The sequence below is a fragment of the Papaver somniferum genome, chromosome 1 (genome assembly GCF_003573695.1).
Source record: "Papaver somniferum cultivar HN1 chromosome 1, ASM357369v1, whole genome shotgun sequence".
NCBI classification, from domain to species: Eukaryota; Viridiplantae; Streptophyta; class Magnoliopsida; order Ranunculales; family Papaveraceae; genus Papaver; species Papaver somniferum.
In genome coordinates, this window is record NC_039358.1 from 215,118,201 (window position 1) to 215,134,490 (window position 16,290).

At 37.6% G+C, this 16,290-nt stretch overlaps 1 protein-coding gene across 1 annotated transcript; it reads right to left on the reverse strand.

The window, feature by feature from the left end:
• Positions 1 to 369: 369 nt before the first annotated feature.
• Positions 370 to 819, reverse strand: LOC113359975 (uncharacterized mitochondrial protein AtMg00810-like). Its single transcript, XM_026603530.1, has one exon. The coding sequence runs from the start codon at positions 817 to 819 to the stop codon at positions 370 to 372; it is 450 nt and encodes a 149-aa protein (XP_026459315.1).
• Between the last annotated feature and the right edge of the window lie 15,471 nt (positions 820 to 16,290).

Sequence of the window (16,290 nt, forward strand, 5' to 3'; positions counted from 1 at the left end):
ACAGTATGGTATTGTATCTCTATGTGTTTTGTCCTGACATGAAAAACTGGATTAGTAGCCAGTGACAGAGCACTTGTATTATCACAAAAAAGTAAAGCAGGACCATCTAACTTAATATGTAAGCCAAAAGAAATGACAGTCATTGTAACTCAGCAGATGCAACAGATAAGCATTTATATTCAGTTTCTGCAGAAGTTTGGAAACAGTTGGTTGTTTCTTTGAGGACCAGGAATCAATATTAAGACCAAGATAAACTGCATATCCAGAGGTAGACCTTCTAGTATCTGGACAACCAGCCCAGTCTGAGTCTGTAAATGCTTTTAAATGGCACAAGCTTCCATTTGTCAGAGAAATACCCATACCAATTGTCTATTTCAAATATATTAAATTGATTTTTACAAACTGGAAGTGCATATCTGTTGGTGAGTGCATATATTGGGACACATAATTCACACCAAAACATATATCAGGCATAGTATCTTTCAAATACTGTAATGCCCTCACTATTATCATGTATTCAATGGGATTGTCTAATTTGGTACCATCATGTACATATAATCTAACGCCTTTTACCACTGGAGTATTACATGGCTTAGAATCCAGCATCCCAGCCTTATCTAACAGTTCTAAAGTATACTTCTTCTGATTTAAAGTAATAGAATCTGCATTTTTAACTTCCTCCAAACCAAGAAAATATCCAAGTTCACCTAATTCCTTCATAGCAAACGCTTTCTTCAGGCATAGAATCAAATTATCCAACATTGTAGAACAACTACCAGTTAATAAAATATCATCTACATATAATAAGAGAACCGCCATACCCCTTTTTGAAGCATAAACAAACATGGAATGATATGAAATAACCTTTTTGAAGCCATGAGAAATAAGAAAAGTACTGAATCTATGAAACCAAGTTGTAGGATATTGTTTCAAACCATATAAGCTTTTCTTTAAGTGACAAACATAATCTGAAGGATAGTCTGGATTAATAAATCCCTATGGTTGTGCCATATAAAAATCTTCATCCAAAAAACCATGTAAAAATGCATTACTGACATCCAATTGTATAACTTTCCAATCATATGTAAGTGTCATACACAATACAACTCTAACAGTAGTTTTTACAGGGCTAAGAGTCTCATTATAATCTATCACATCATGTTGATTATATACCCTTTCGCAACCAATATGGACTTAAATCTATCTATCGTACCATCTGCCTTCTGTTTAACCTTATAGACCCATTTGGAACCCAAAATATTCATATGAGGCTCAGGTGGAACATAATCCCATGATTGTTTCTCAATGTTCTATACTCCTCTTTCATAGATACTTGCCACTTAGGATCCTTAATAGCAGTCTTAAAGGTCTTTTGCTCAACAACAGTAGTTAACAGAGACTTATATGAAGGAGAAATAAAATGTTTAATAGAAACATTAGAGACAAAATCAGGAAATTGTTTAGGTTTTAAAACACCTCTTTGAGATCTTGTGACAATATATAGTTGATAGACGCATTTATGTGTCTAATTTGTCCTCAATGTTTCGTATTGTTGGTACTCATTTTCGTCCTTATTATGGTATTTTGTGTATTTTTAGGTATTTTTGGAAAATAAATATTTTTGGAAAAATCGGCTCGAAAAATCACTCGGAAGACCCCCTGAGGACACTTGCTATACGGAGCCCAGATTTGGTTAAGGGGCACCTCAATTACTAAGGGGCACCCCAAAAAGGCAGCTGCTATTCGCACCCCACAGCTAGTTAAGGGGACACCATCTTCTTCATTTGAAACTTAAAAATTGGCGGGAAAAATGTGGCAGCTCTCTGAGAATGTTTCGATCGAAATTTGAAGATGTTCTAGGTGGACTAAAGGGCTGAAACTTCATGGGTAGTTGTAATATGTCATAAAAGAGCTGGTATGGGTGTTTGTTTCGATCAAATTTTGCTGGAAAATCCGTGACAAGGAATCAGGGAAGCCTGTGCATGAGAAGAATAGTTCACGGGTTTTGGAAGATTTATGCGTGTTCTGCTCGTGTATGATGACTCTAGCAACACTCTGGACCGTGAAGAAGATAAATGAGGAGATTTTGCAGCTGTAGAAACACGTGATAAGCTAAAACAGGGAAGAAAATATTCCCAGAATATTTTTTTTCACTGCCGAGTTTAATAAAAATTTATGAGAGTTATAGCGTGATATTTTGCTGCTGTTGAGTATATATAGAGTGAGGGGATCATAGAGAAAGGATGACGGAGAGATTGGGAGAGAAAAAAAGCACCACAAAGCGAAAAAATCAAATTTGCAGAGCTGCCATTTCTGTTGCTGCAAAACTGAAGAACACGAAGAACGGACCTGCACCAGCAGTCGTTTTTGAACAGTGACAATAACTCATTCTGTGGGTCGCAGTTTACAGGCAGACTTAAAAACGCAACAGCAACAGTAACGGCTCTTTGTAACGGTTTTTGCAACAGTTATAAGCGTTGCAAACCCGATTTTTATTATAATTCTCCCTTATTCATCATTTGTAACCCTTTGAGCATAAATGAAATCAACTTTTGGGCGTGTTTCCAACATGATGAGCGGCTAATTCTCCCACAACCAAGGCAATGAGGAAGCTATTTACGCATGAATAATTGGTAACTATTTTATTCTCTCTAATATTTAATTATAATTCACTCAATCACTGCTTTTGCAGAGTTTTAAAATTGTTTGCGTAATTTTCCTAGTCAGTTGTGATTCAATTAGATAGGTTATGCTTTGTTTAGATAATCTATGCTTAAGGGATACAATTGATGTTTGAGAATTTGCTTGATTATTAGTGAGTTAAGATATAAAGGACTTAAAAGATAATTAGAGTTTTGGATTATTTACGATCATTAATTCATGTGTAATAGTGGAATCAATGTCTTGGTTGTTTTCTCATACCTCTCGCCCACTTTGTTAATATTTTTGTATATAATTTTATTAAATCTTTAAATTTAATCTTCACAAGTCCGAGAGTTTGAACCTCATTACTACAACATCATTCAAAAATTAACATCAATTTTTGGCGCTGCTGCCGGGGATAGAGTTTTTAGATTTTTTTATTTTTTTTATTTTTTTTTGTTCTTCTTTACGTTTCTGGGTTTTTGTCTTTTCCTTTCAGATTTTGGGAATTTGGAGCAAAAGAAATTTTTTCCAAAGCTTTTGACGAATATTTAAAGACTTGAAGTAAAAGGCAAAGCGAAATGAGCTAAAGAAGAAGATTTTTTTTTTTATTTTATAGAAAAAGAGAGTGTTATTTTATTAGATTGTATTAGGAATTCTTTTTATTTTGTATTTTTCTTTTTCTTTTTGCACTTTATCTTTTGGACGGGTAGATTAAATATTAAACTGTTTGCAGAGAAGGACGGTGATTACGATATCACCTCGGCCCCTCGGGTTCGTACACAACATAGGAGTTGTCGCCCGAGTTGACGACAACAGTTCATCCCCCGTATGGAACGGGAGGTAAGTTTGTCGAAACACTCGCGAATCCCCTGTCAGCGAGTTACTGTATTCTTTCGTTTGCATATATGTTGAGGAACTGAAAACGGCTGTTTTAAATTCCTAGTAAAGGGCAAGGACTGGCCATACAAGATAAGGGTTCGGATTTCATCACCGTTCTCTTCTTGACCTCCTTAGGAAAACGAAACCAAACGCGAACCTATGCTTTAAAATTTGGAATAGAACGAGACCTACAGGGTAACGAGCTTAGTAGGAAAGTCGATCGAAAAATATTGGTTACTCTTTTAGCATACTTCGAAGTTCATGATGGTTTCTGTGAGTTGAATGCGTGACTGCGCCGCCTTGTGATAGCGGTGAGGCCTTGGGTATCAAAGCTCCACTGAGCTTCCCTCGCCTCAATTCAACTTACTTTGACTCGGATTGATTCCAGAGGGGTTTGCTTAAATTGTAACGAATTCCCTTTCGAAGGATTAGAAGCTGGTCTAGAAACAATCTAAGTGGAGCCATCATGCTTTTTGTTTGCTAGAATTCAGTAGGTTTGTTGTGGTGGAGTCAGCCCTGTTTGTGTTTGCATAGAACTTCCCTTCCCTTTTAGGGATTTTCTTTTTAGTTTTGTTTTTCTAGTGTATGCCTGAGGTCATTAGAGAACGGGCTTGGAAAAGAAACACTCTAGGTCGTCTGATTAGTGATAAACCTAGTAGTTCTTCTTGTGAAGGCGGGGAGCTCTAAGACTCTTCTTTAGAGAGCCCCGTTTTTGGAAACTTCGATTTTGAGAATCTGCTTCTTTGTGAAGAAAGTACTCCTAGTCCTTTGGTAGTGCCATAAATGGCAACTTTAAAAGCTTTATTGAACCCAAATAGGACCTCTCGTCCGTCTTGTATCAAGTTAGCTGAAACCGAGGCAAATTATGAACTCAAACCTGGGACTTTACAGATGCTCCCAACCTTTTTAGGAAAAGAGAATGAGAACCCCTATTTTCATGTTAGGTAATTTGAGGAAGTATGTAGTACTCTGAAAATTAAAAACCTTAGTGATGATGCACTGAAACTTAGGTTATTCCCTTTTTCCTTAAAAGATAAATCCAAATCTTGGATGTATAGTTTGGATTCTGAGTCAATTGAAACCTATGAACAACTTACATCTTCCTTTATACATAAGTTTTTCCCAAGGCACAAAACATCGTCTATTAGGACACAAATTTGTACTTTTGCTCAACAAGAGGGAGAATCTTTATATAGGTATTTAGATAGGTTCAATGACTTAATATCTCAATGTCCTCATCATGGTTTAGAGAAGGTTAAGTTAGTTCAGATCCTCTACGAGGGTTTAGATTATTCAACAACAACCATGGTTGAGTCCTTATGCACAGGTGGGTTTGAGAATAAAACTGTTGATGAGGCGATGACATTTTTGAATGAAATCGCCAATAAGACCCAACAATGGGAAAATAATAGGGAACCCCAGAAAAAAATTCTTCTAAGTAGAGGAAATGTCAGTAGGGTAGAAGGATCCTATGAGTCAGATGCTAAAATAACAGCCATAGCCAAAAGGTTAGAAGCGTTGGAATTAGGTCATTCTAGTGGTACTAGTGGTAGAATAGAGCCTTTTTGGGAAGACCATACTGTTGAAGAGAAAGCCAATGCTCTTTATAAAAACACTAGATTCGATAACCGTCAGAAGTTTGACCCTTATTCAGAAACCTATAACCCTGGCTGGAGAAACCATCCTAACCTTTCTTGGTCTAAGGGCCAGAATCAAGGTCAGTCTAGTAACTCTCAAGCTCCCCCAGGTTTTGGCTATCCTAAGAATCCTTCAGCCCCGGCACAGTTTCAGAACCCTTCGGATAAGAAGATTATGAGTTTAGAAGAGTCTCTTGCTTTGTTAACTCGTAACACTATGCAGTTTCAGAAATCTGTTGCTCAAGGTTTAGAAGAAAATAAGAGAATAGGTCAGGCTAACTCTCAGGCTATGTCCGAGTTGAAAACCCAGGTTACTCATATAAATGAGTCTTTAAGAGAAAGAGGTAAGTTTCCTAGTCAAACTCAACCAAACCCTAGAGGAATTAATGAAATAGGTAAAAGACCATCTGATCATGTAAATGCTATTAATACCCTTAGGAGCGGTAGAGAGATAGAAAACAAGGTTTCCATGCCTAATAGTGAACATGCTGTAGTTCACCCTTCTGAGCCAGAGAGAAGACTGATAGAGTCTCCAAAGAGACCAATGAGGGTCCTGCTGAGCCCGGCTTTGTTCCCAGAGCCCCGTTTCCCCAGCTGCTAGTTCCGACTAAGAGGGAGTCCAACTTTAATGATATATTAGAGGTTTTTAAGCAGGTTACTATCAACCTACCATTGTTGGATGCGATTAAGCAGATTCCGGCTTATGCCAAGTTCCTTAAGGACTTGTGTACACGAAAGCGTAAGCTTAGTGTCCAAAAGAAAGCCTTCCTAGCTAGTCACGTGAGTTCCATTATTCAGAATACCACTACTCCTAAGTATAAAGACCCAGGGTCCCCTACCATTTCTTGCACAATAGGTAAACACCGTGTTGAGAAAGCTTTGCTTGACTTAGGAGCCAGTGTGAATTTACTTCCATACCATGTGTACCTTAAGCTAGGACTTGGTGAGATGAAACCTACCCAGATGACACTCCAGTTAGATAGGTCCGTTAAAATTCCTCGTGGTGTGATCGAGGATGTTCTTATTGAGGTCGACAAGTTTATTTATCCAGTGGATTTTGTTATCCTAGATACCCAACCTGTCCCTGACCCAGAGAACCAGATACCGGTGATTTTAGGTCGCCCATTTTTAGCAACATCCAATGCGATCATTAACTGTCGAACTGGTATTATGAATTTGTCTTTTGGTAATATGACTATTGAGCTGAACATCTTTCACATTAGTAAGCTACCCCAGGAACTGGACGACTCGAGCGTAGAAGAGGTGAACATGATAGGCACCTTAGTAGAGGAGTCATTACCAAACACTTTGATAGAAGATCCATTAGAGAAATGCCTAGCTCACTTTGGGATTGATTTTGATGATGATGATGTGATTAATGAGGTGAATGCTTTGTTAGATTCAACCCCTTTGTTAGACACTAGTAATGGATGGAAACCTAAGTTCGAACCTTTACCCGTTCCCGAGTCTACCCTAGTTCCTTCGTTGGAAAAGCCTCCCAAGTTGGACCTTAAACCATTACCAGATACCCTGAAGTATGTGTTTTTGGCCCCTCTGAAACTTTACATGTGATTATAGCATCCGACTTGGATAGTGATCAGGAAAGTAGGCTAGTGACTGTCCTTCAGAATAACAAGGAAGCTTTAGGGTGGACTATAGCATACATTAAGGGTATAAGTCCTATTGATTGTATGCATCATATCCATTTAGAGAGTGACACCAAACCTTCTAGGGAGATTCAACGTCGATTGAACCCTAATATGAAAGAAGTTGTTCGAACCGAGGTTCTGAAGATGTTAGATGCAGGCATTATCTATCCCATTTCAGACAATAAGTGGGTCATCTCCGTTCAGGTTATTCCCAAGAAATCCGGTATTACTGTAGTCCAGAATGATAACAATGAGTTAATCCCAACCTGAATGACCACAAGTTGGCGTGTCTGTATTGACTACAGAAAATTGAACAAGGTCACTAGGAAGGACCACTTTCCCCTTCCCTTCATCGACCAAATGCTAGAGAGATTAGCTGGACGTATCCATTATTGCTTTTTGGATGGATACTTCGGTTATAATCAGGTTCCTATTTCCCCAGAAGACCAAGAGAAAACCACTTTTACCTGTCCCTTTGGTACCTTTGCGTATAGACGCATGCCTTTCGGCCTATGTAATGCCCCTGCAACCTTTCAGCGTTGTATGATGAGCATATTTTCTGACATGGTAGAACGGTTCTTAGAGGTCTTTATGGATTATTTTTCAGTGTTTGGTTCGTCTTTCGATGAGTGCTTGCATCATTTGTCATTATTTTTGACTAGGTGTAAGGAAAATAATTTAGTGCTTAATTGGGAGAAATGTCACTTCATTTCGTTCAGGAATTGTTCTAAGTCATATCGTATCTTCAAAGGGTATAGAGGTAGATAGAGCCAAAGTTGACCTTATTAAAACTTTACCGGCCCCAAAAACCGTAAAAGGTATTAGGTCATGCTGGTTTTTATCGTCGATTCATTAAGGATTTTAGCTTGATTTCTAGACCTCTTTGCAATTTGCTTGCAAAAGATGTTAAGTTTGTCTTTGATGATGCTTGTTTAGAGGCTTTCGAGAAGCTTAAAACTTTACTCACCACCGCCCCCATAGTCCAGGCACCCAACTGGAACCTAACCTTTGAAATCATGTGCGATGCTTCAGATTATGCTATTGGTGTTGTGCTAGGTCAGCGAGAAAACAAGTTACTTCATGTAATTTACTATGCTAGCAAAACTCTGAATGATGCCCAGTTGAATTATACCACTATGGAGAATGAACTGTTAGCCATTGTGTTTGCCTTAGACAAGTTTAGACCCTATCTCTTAGGTTCTAAGATCGTAATATATACTAATCATGCTGCTTTGAAATATCTTTTGTCTAAGAAGGATACGAAACCTAGATTGATTAGGTGGATCCTGTTGTTACAAGAGTTTTTTCTGGACATTAGAGACAAAAAGGGTGCAGAAAATGTAGTTGCAGACTACTTGTCTAGACTTGTTGTGGATACCCTTAATGATTCCCTTCCTATAAGGGACAACTTTCCTGATGAATAATTGTTCTTTGTTACCCAATTACCTTGGTATGCGAATATAGTGAACTATCTTGTTACTGGTCGAATGCCCCAACATTGGGGTAAACAAGAGCGTTCTATATTTTTAGCTGAGGTTAAGCACTTATTTTGGGATGATCCTTATTTGTTTAAGTATTGTACATACCAGATTATTAGGAGATGTATACCTGAGAGTGACCAGTCCAGTATTATTTCCTTTTGTCATGATCATGCATGTGGGGGTCACTTTAGTGCTAAGAAGACTGCTTCTAAGATATTACAGTGTGGATTCTATTGGCCTTCGTTGTTTAAAGACTCCCACAGTTACTGTGTTACTTGTGAACGTTGCCAGAAATTAGGAACCATTTCCCGTAGGAACATGATGCCCTTGAACCCTATTTTAGTTGTCGAGGTCTTTGATGTGTAGGGTATTGACTTTATGGGTCCGTTTCCTAATTCTTTTGGTAACCTATACATCCTTGCCGTTGTTGACTATGTCTCTAAGTGGATTGAGGCGGTTGCGTGTAACACCAATGACCATAGGGTTGTGATTGATTTCTTGAAAAATAATATTCTTACACGTTTTGGTACACCGCGAGCTATAATTAGTGATGGTGGGTCGCACTTTTGTAATGGACCTTTTAGGCTTTTGATGAAGAAATATGGTATTACACATAAGGTAGCTAGCCCGTATCATCCACAGACTAGTGGTCAGGTTGAGGTTTCCAATAGGGAGATAAAACATATATTAGAGAAAACAGTTAATCCTAATCGGAAAGACTGGTCGTCTAGGCTTACTGATGCCTTATGGGCTTACCGTACTGCGTTTAAGACCCCCATTGGAATGTCGCCTTATCGGCTTGTGTATGGAAAGGCATGTCATTTACCTGTCGAGTTAGAATATAGAGCTTATTAAGTTGTTAAGCAGCTAAATTTTTCACTTGACAAGGCAGAAGCCCATATGAAACTCCATCTCAATGAGTTGGACGAGATTCGTATAGATGCTTACGATAGTGCGAAGGAGTATAAGAACAAAATGAAACTTCTGCATAATAGAAATATTTTACGGAAGTCATTTTTTCCAGGTCAAAAAGTTTTTCTGTATGATACACGTTTACATCTTTTCCCTGGGAAGTTACGTTCTCGGTGGACGTGTCCTTTTATTGTTCGCACTGTCTTTCCTCATGGAGCTGTTGAAATTGAGACACCGGATGGTAGTAATTCTTCGAAGGTTAACGGTCAGAGATTGAAACCCTTTTTAGAGCCCTTTCCTACAGGTGATGTTGAGGAGGTCCCTCTGGAGGATCCTGTTTACCCTTGATTGACCATCGAGGAAGTTGTATGTTGTATATTATTTTTTGATTTTCTTCACCCAGGTACTATCTTTCCAACTTCTCCTCGTGTTATTTTACTTTTGGTATCGCTCTTTCATTAGAAACATTGAGGACAATGTTAGATTTAAGTTTGGGGGTGGGGAAGAAATTTTTAGTTGCACTTTTTAAACTTCTAGCGTCACATGGTATCCGGTTAGCTAAGTTTACATAATGTTTCTCACCGAAAAGATAGAAATTTGAATGCTAGGTATTTTTGGAAAATAAATATTATTGGAAAAATCGGCTCGAAAAATCACTCGGAACACCCCCGGAGGACACTTGCTATACGGAGCCCAGATTTGGTTAAGGGGCACCTCAATTACTAAGGGGCATCCCAAAAAGGCAGCTGCTATTCGCACCCCACAGCTGGTTAGGGGGACACCATCTTCTTCATTTGAAACTTAAAAATTGGCGGGAAAAATGTGGCAGCTCTTTGAGAATGTTTCGATCGAAATTTGAAGATGTTCTAGGTGGACTAAAGGGATGAAACTTCATGGGTAGTTGTGATATGTCATAAAAGAGCTGGTATGGGTGTTTGTTTCGATCAAATTTGGCTGGAAAATCCGTGACAAGGAATCAGGGCAGCCCGTGCATGAGAAGAATAGTTCACGGGTTTTGGAAGATTTATGCGTGTTCTGCTCGTGTAGGATGACTCTAGCAACACTCTGGACCGTGAAGAAGATAAATGAGGAGATTTTGCAGCTGTAGAAACACGTGAGAAGCTAAAACAGGGAAGAAAATATTCCCAGAATATTTTTCTTCACTGCCGAGTTTAATGAAAATTTGTGAGAGTTATGGCGTGATATTTTGCTGTTGTTGAGTATATATAGGGTGAGGGGATCATAGAGAAAGGATGACGGAGAGATTGGGAGAGAAAAAGAGCACCACAGAGCGAAAAAATCAAATTTGCAGAGCTGCCATTTCTGCTGCTGCAAAACTGAAGAACACGAAGAACAGACCTGCACCAGCAGTCGTTTTTGAACAGTGACAGCAACTCATTCTGTGGGTCGCAATTTACAGGCAGACTTAAAAATGCAACAGCAACAGTAAAGGCTCTTTGTAACGGTTTTTGCAACAGTTATAAGCGTTGCAAACCCGATTTTTATTATAATTCTCCCTTATTCATCATTTGTAACCCTTTGAGCATAAATGAAATCAACTTTTGAGCGTGTTTCCAACATGATGAGCGGCTAATTCTCCCACAACCAAGGAAATGAGGAAGCTATTTACGCATGAATAATTGGTAACTATTTTATTCTCTCTAATATTTAATTATAATTCACTCAATCACTGCTTTTGCAGAGTTTTAAAATTGTTTGCGTAATTTTCCTAATCAGTTGTGATTCAATTAGATAGGTTATGCTTTGATTAGATAATCTATGCTTAAGGGATACAATTGATGTTTGAGAATTTGCTTGATTATTAGTGAGTTAAGATATAAAGGACTTAAAAGATAATTAGAGTTTTGGATTATTTACCATCATTAATTCATGCGTAATAGTGGAATCAATGTCTTGGTTGTTTTCTCATACCTCTTGCCCACTTTGTTAATATTTTTGTATATAATTTTATTAAATCTTTAAATTTAATCTTCACAAGTCCGAGAGTTCGAACGTCATTACTACAACGTCATTCAAAAATTAACATTAATAGTACTAGTAGGAACACAAGATTCAAAGAGGAAGGAACTTTTGTAGGAAAAGAAGTATCTGAACATGAATCACATATAAAAGGTTGAAAATAAAAATGAGATTCATCAAAAATAAACATGCCTGGATATGTAAGAGTTCTTAATTTGAAACTGGATTATAACATTCGTATCCCTTGTGTAAGGGACTGTAACCAAGAAAAACATATTTTACTGATTTTGGAGAAATCTTATCATCCCTGGAATGAACAATATGAGGATAACATATAGTGCCAAATATTTTCAAGAAAGAGTAATCAGGAACAACACCAAATAACAGTTCAAAATGAGACTTAAAATCCATTTTTTTGTTGGATTTCTATTGATCAAGTATGTGGCAGTAAGATAAGCATCATACCACTTTTTTTTTTGGACAATGTGTATTAAACAACAAGGAATTCCCAATTTCAGTAATGTGTCTATGCTTTCTCTCAGTAAGGCCATTATGTTTTGGGGTTTTTGGACAAGAAATTCGAATATGAATACTATTATTTTCCAACAAATTTTCAAAAGGACCTTTAACAAGCTCTGCAGCACCATCAACTTGAAAGCTAAAACTATTGATGAAAATTGAAGTTCATTAGAAGTTTTAAAATGATAGAAGCACTTTGTAGCATCTGATTTTATTTTCATTGGATAAATCCAATGCAATCTACTGAAATCATCCACAAAAACAATATAGTACTTATAGTCATTCAGGGATGGAACAGTTGGACCCCAAATATCGCAATGGATCAATGAAATAGGTTTATCAGCATGAGTAGATGAAATTTGAAAAGGAAACTTCTTTCTTTTAGCAAGTTGACAAGGATGACACAAGGCTGAGGACTTAGGTGATGATGAAATAATATGTTTAGAAGAGTGCAATTTATGTAATATGAAACTAGATGGATGACCTAGTCTGCCATGCCAAATTTTAGAAGATGTACTTAAAGTAGATGACAAAGCACAAGGAGTATTAAGAGGAGTAGGAACATATTGAATAGGTGTACGAGCTGTCGAAGGCTCAACAAATTAATAAAGATTCTCACTAATTAACTGGTAATATAGCGGTAGTAAGAGATCGTTCCCACAGAGAGATGTGTAATTGATAGGTTATTTGTATTAGCAAAACAAAGTAAATAACAAAGGGGGATTGGTTTTAAGATAAATATAAAAAGACAATAAAGAAAAGAGATGATCAAGGAATCCTTCGCCGTTACCAAGCGATAGCTGGATTAGTATACTTATCTATTGTTCGTAAGAACCATTCATCACCAACCGTAGAATAACAACTAGATCAGTGTTATCCGCAAAACTCCTTTTATCACTGGATACGGAAGTTCTCGACTACCAGATTCTATCCAATGAACCACCAAGTAGTAGATCACTCAAGGTGTAATCCAATTGAATGCTTTAAGCTTTGTAAATTTAGGTTGATCCTGACAAAGTTTATCATGGTATAAAGATATAATGAAAGGGTTTATGTGTATTGTAATAATCTCAAGGAATACAAACTTGACTTATACAAGATTACAGACGACAAATAAGGAAACGGAATACAACACAGTAACTACATGCTAACTACACAATATATGCAAGATATGGGATATCGTAACATGCAAGATACGATATATTTTAACACCCCCCTCAAACTCAAGATGGTGCACAACACATCTTGAGTTTCTTAACCAGAAAAAGAATGCGAGGAGAAGGTAGAGACTTGGTGAAGAGATCTGCAAGCTGGAACTCAGAATATACATGAGGTAGTGCAATGGTCTGTTGCTTGTAATGATGGCGAACGAAATGGCAGTCTATTTCAATTTGTTTCGTGCGTTCATGAAACACATTATTATGACCTATATGAATAACAGCCTTGTTGTCACAATAAGGAGGGGTAAAATCTGTCAGATGAACTTCCATATCTCCCAAGAGCCATCTTATCCACACAATCTCAGAGGTAGTATGAGTTAAAGCTCGATATTCTGCTTCTGCACTGGAGCGTGACACGACAGATTGTTTCTTGCTACGCCAGGAAATGAGAGAATTACCAAGAAACATACAGTACCCTGTAGTTGATCGTCTGTCAGTTACATCTCTTTCCCAATCTGAGTTAGAGTACGCACGAAGACGAAAATCAGAAGCATATGAAAAGTATAGCCATTGATACAAAGTACCTTTGATAAAGCGTAAAATCCGAACAACAACATCATAGTGTGGTGACCGTGGAGCACCCCATGAATTGACTAACAACATGTACTGCGTAACTGATGCCTGGTCTGGTAATAGTTAGATAGTTTAGGTTTCCTACTAGCTGTCTGTAAAGAGTAGGATTTGGAAGAACTTTTCCTTCGACAGAATTGAGCTTGACATTTAATTCAAGTGGTGTGTTTGCAATCTTACAATCAGTTAAACCAGCACGATGTAAAATTTCAGATGCATACTTCACTTGTGAGATGAAATATCCTTAAGAAGAGTTGTCAACTTCTACTCCAAGGAAATATCTCAAGAAACCAAGATCCTTCATTTCAAAACAAGAGTGGAGATGAGATTTAAGAGCTTGAATACCTTCTAAGTGACTTCCTATAATGATCATATCATCGACATAGAGCAAAAGAAGAACCATACCCTTACTAGTCGATCGAACAAACATAGCTGAGTCATAAGGGATTTGAGTGAAACCATACTAAAGAATTGCAGTTGAAAATTTTTCAAACCATCATCCCATACAAAGCCTTGCGCAACTTACATAATTGATTTGGAGCATGTTCTAAGCCAGGAGGTCGTCTCATATAAACTTCTTCTTGAAGACCACCATGAAGAAACACATTTTTAACATCCATTTGGTGAAGATTCCATATGCGAGCAGCAGCAACAACGAGCAATGTACGAACTGTAGTCATTCTTGCAACCGGAGCAAAAGTTTCTTCATAATCAATACCATACTCTTGTGTATAACCCTGTGCAACCACACGAGATTTTCGACGATCTAATGTACCATCTGATTTAGTCTTGACTTTGTAAACCCATCTACTTCCCACAACAAGTTTAACAGGAGGAGGATCAACTATATCCCATGTGCCAGCTTTTTTATGAGAAGTTAGTTCTTCTCGCATCGAGTCTTGCCACTCTAGAATTACTGAAGCCTCCATGTAGTTTTTAGGTTCATGTTATGCTAAAATAGTTGTTAATGAGAACTGATAATCAGATAACTTAGCTGGAGGTCGCCGTGTTCGAGGAGGCAGTTGAGCAATGTCATGAGCAGGATCCTCATGTTGAGTTTCTATATTGGGATCTTCCATAGAGTGGTCAATTGCAGCTTCTGTGGATTCAATAGGTGGAGGTTGGAAAACATTGTTATCAGATGTACTAGGAGAGGTCGAAACAGATTGAGATTCATCATTGAATGGATCTAAGTATGAAATTTTTTCTAGAGAAGATATTTTACTACTAGGAAGGGACCAAAAGGGTATCTTTTCCCAGAAAGTAACATGACTAGAGATACGTAATCTCCTACATTCTGGATCTTAACATCTATTCCCTTTCTGCTCTATGCCATAACCAAGAAACACACAAATAGTGTTCTTTTCACCAAGTTTGTTGCGTTCTCTTTCAGAAAGTAGGACAAAACAAGTGGAACCAAACACACGCAGCTCTGAATAATCTGGTTTCTTACTATATCAACGTTTATATGGAGATATACCACCAATAACAGCAGTAGGAACACGATTAATAGTGTATACAACATTGAAAACAGATTCACCCCAAAAATTAAACGGAACAGAGGAAGAGAGAAGTTGTGTCCTAGATGTTTCTATGATATGGCGATGTTTACGTTCTGCAACACCATTCTGTTCTGGTGTCTCAGTGCAAGATAACTGAAGTAGAGTACCCTCAGATTTCAAAAACTCTTTGAAAGGGTTGGATATGTATTCACCTCCCTGATCTGCTCGGAATATTTTGATGGATTTTTCGAATTGGGTTTTGATCATATTGGAAAACTCAGTGTAAATTCTTAAGAACTATGATCTGGATTTAAAAAGATACACCCATGTATAACGAGTGTAATCATCAATGAAAACAACATAATACAAAACTCCCCCTTTTGAAGCAATATGAGACTTTCCCCAAACATCAGAATGAATGAGATCAAAAGGTGCAGAAGAGAAGGTAGTACTGTTATTAAATGGAAGAGCTGGTTGTTTACCCATCTTACAAGCAATACACTGAGGCTCTTTTTCTAAAGGAACAAAACATAGCATCCCTTTATTAATCATATAGGAAAGACGAGAAAAGGAGACATGAACAAGCTTAGAGTGCCAAGAAATAAAAGGATATACTGTGGAAGGTAAAGTAGAAGCTAAAGCAGCAACAAGTTTGTTGTTGGATTGAGGAATGACTAGAGACTCCAGGAGGTAAAGACGACCAACTCTACGGCCTATCCCAGTTGAAATAAGATTCATCTTAATTTTGGGAACAAGAAGGACATCTGCTATGTGTATCTTGTTTGAAACTTTAACCTGCCTAATATGAGTAGCAATGATTCATGACCCATCTGCTGTATGAATCTTAGGAGTAACAATAGGTTTCATGTTCTTAAATAAATTTGAGTTATATGTCATATGGTTTGATGCTCCTGAATCAAGAAACCATTCAGTTGAGAAGTTACCTTAAGGAACTGAAAAACCAGTTACTGCTGTAGGATTGTTACCAATTGCAAGAGCTTGTTTCAGTATCTCTTGAATGTTTGCCAAATTGGTTGTAGCTGCAAAATTGTTTGACGTAGAGTTTGATGAATCATGTGATTGCTCTAGAACTGGTGCAGCGGTGACATGACCTGGAGAGTAATATGATGGAGCAGCAGTGCCAAATCTTCTCTTGTTTCTCATATTTCTTGAAGATGGAGAAGTGCAATTTCCTACAATATGTCCAAATTACTTGCAGTAGTTGTATTGTGGTGTACCTGGTGATGGTGTTGAACCTTGGATAAATAATATTTGAGAGTTTCCTTGAGAGTTAC

Excerpts from the sequence above, each read along its gene's own strand:
- LOC113359975 (XM_026603530.1), bottom strand. The coding sequence starts at position 819 with ATGGCGGTTCTCTTATTATATGTAGATGATATTTTATTAACTGGTAGT.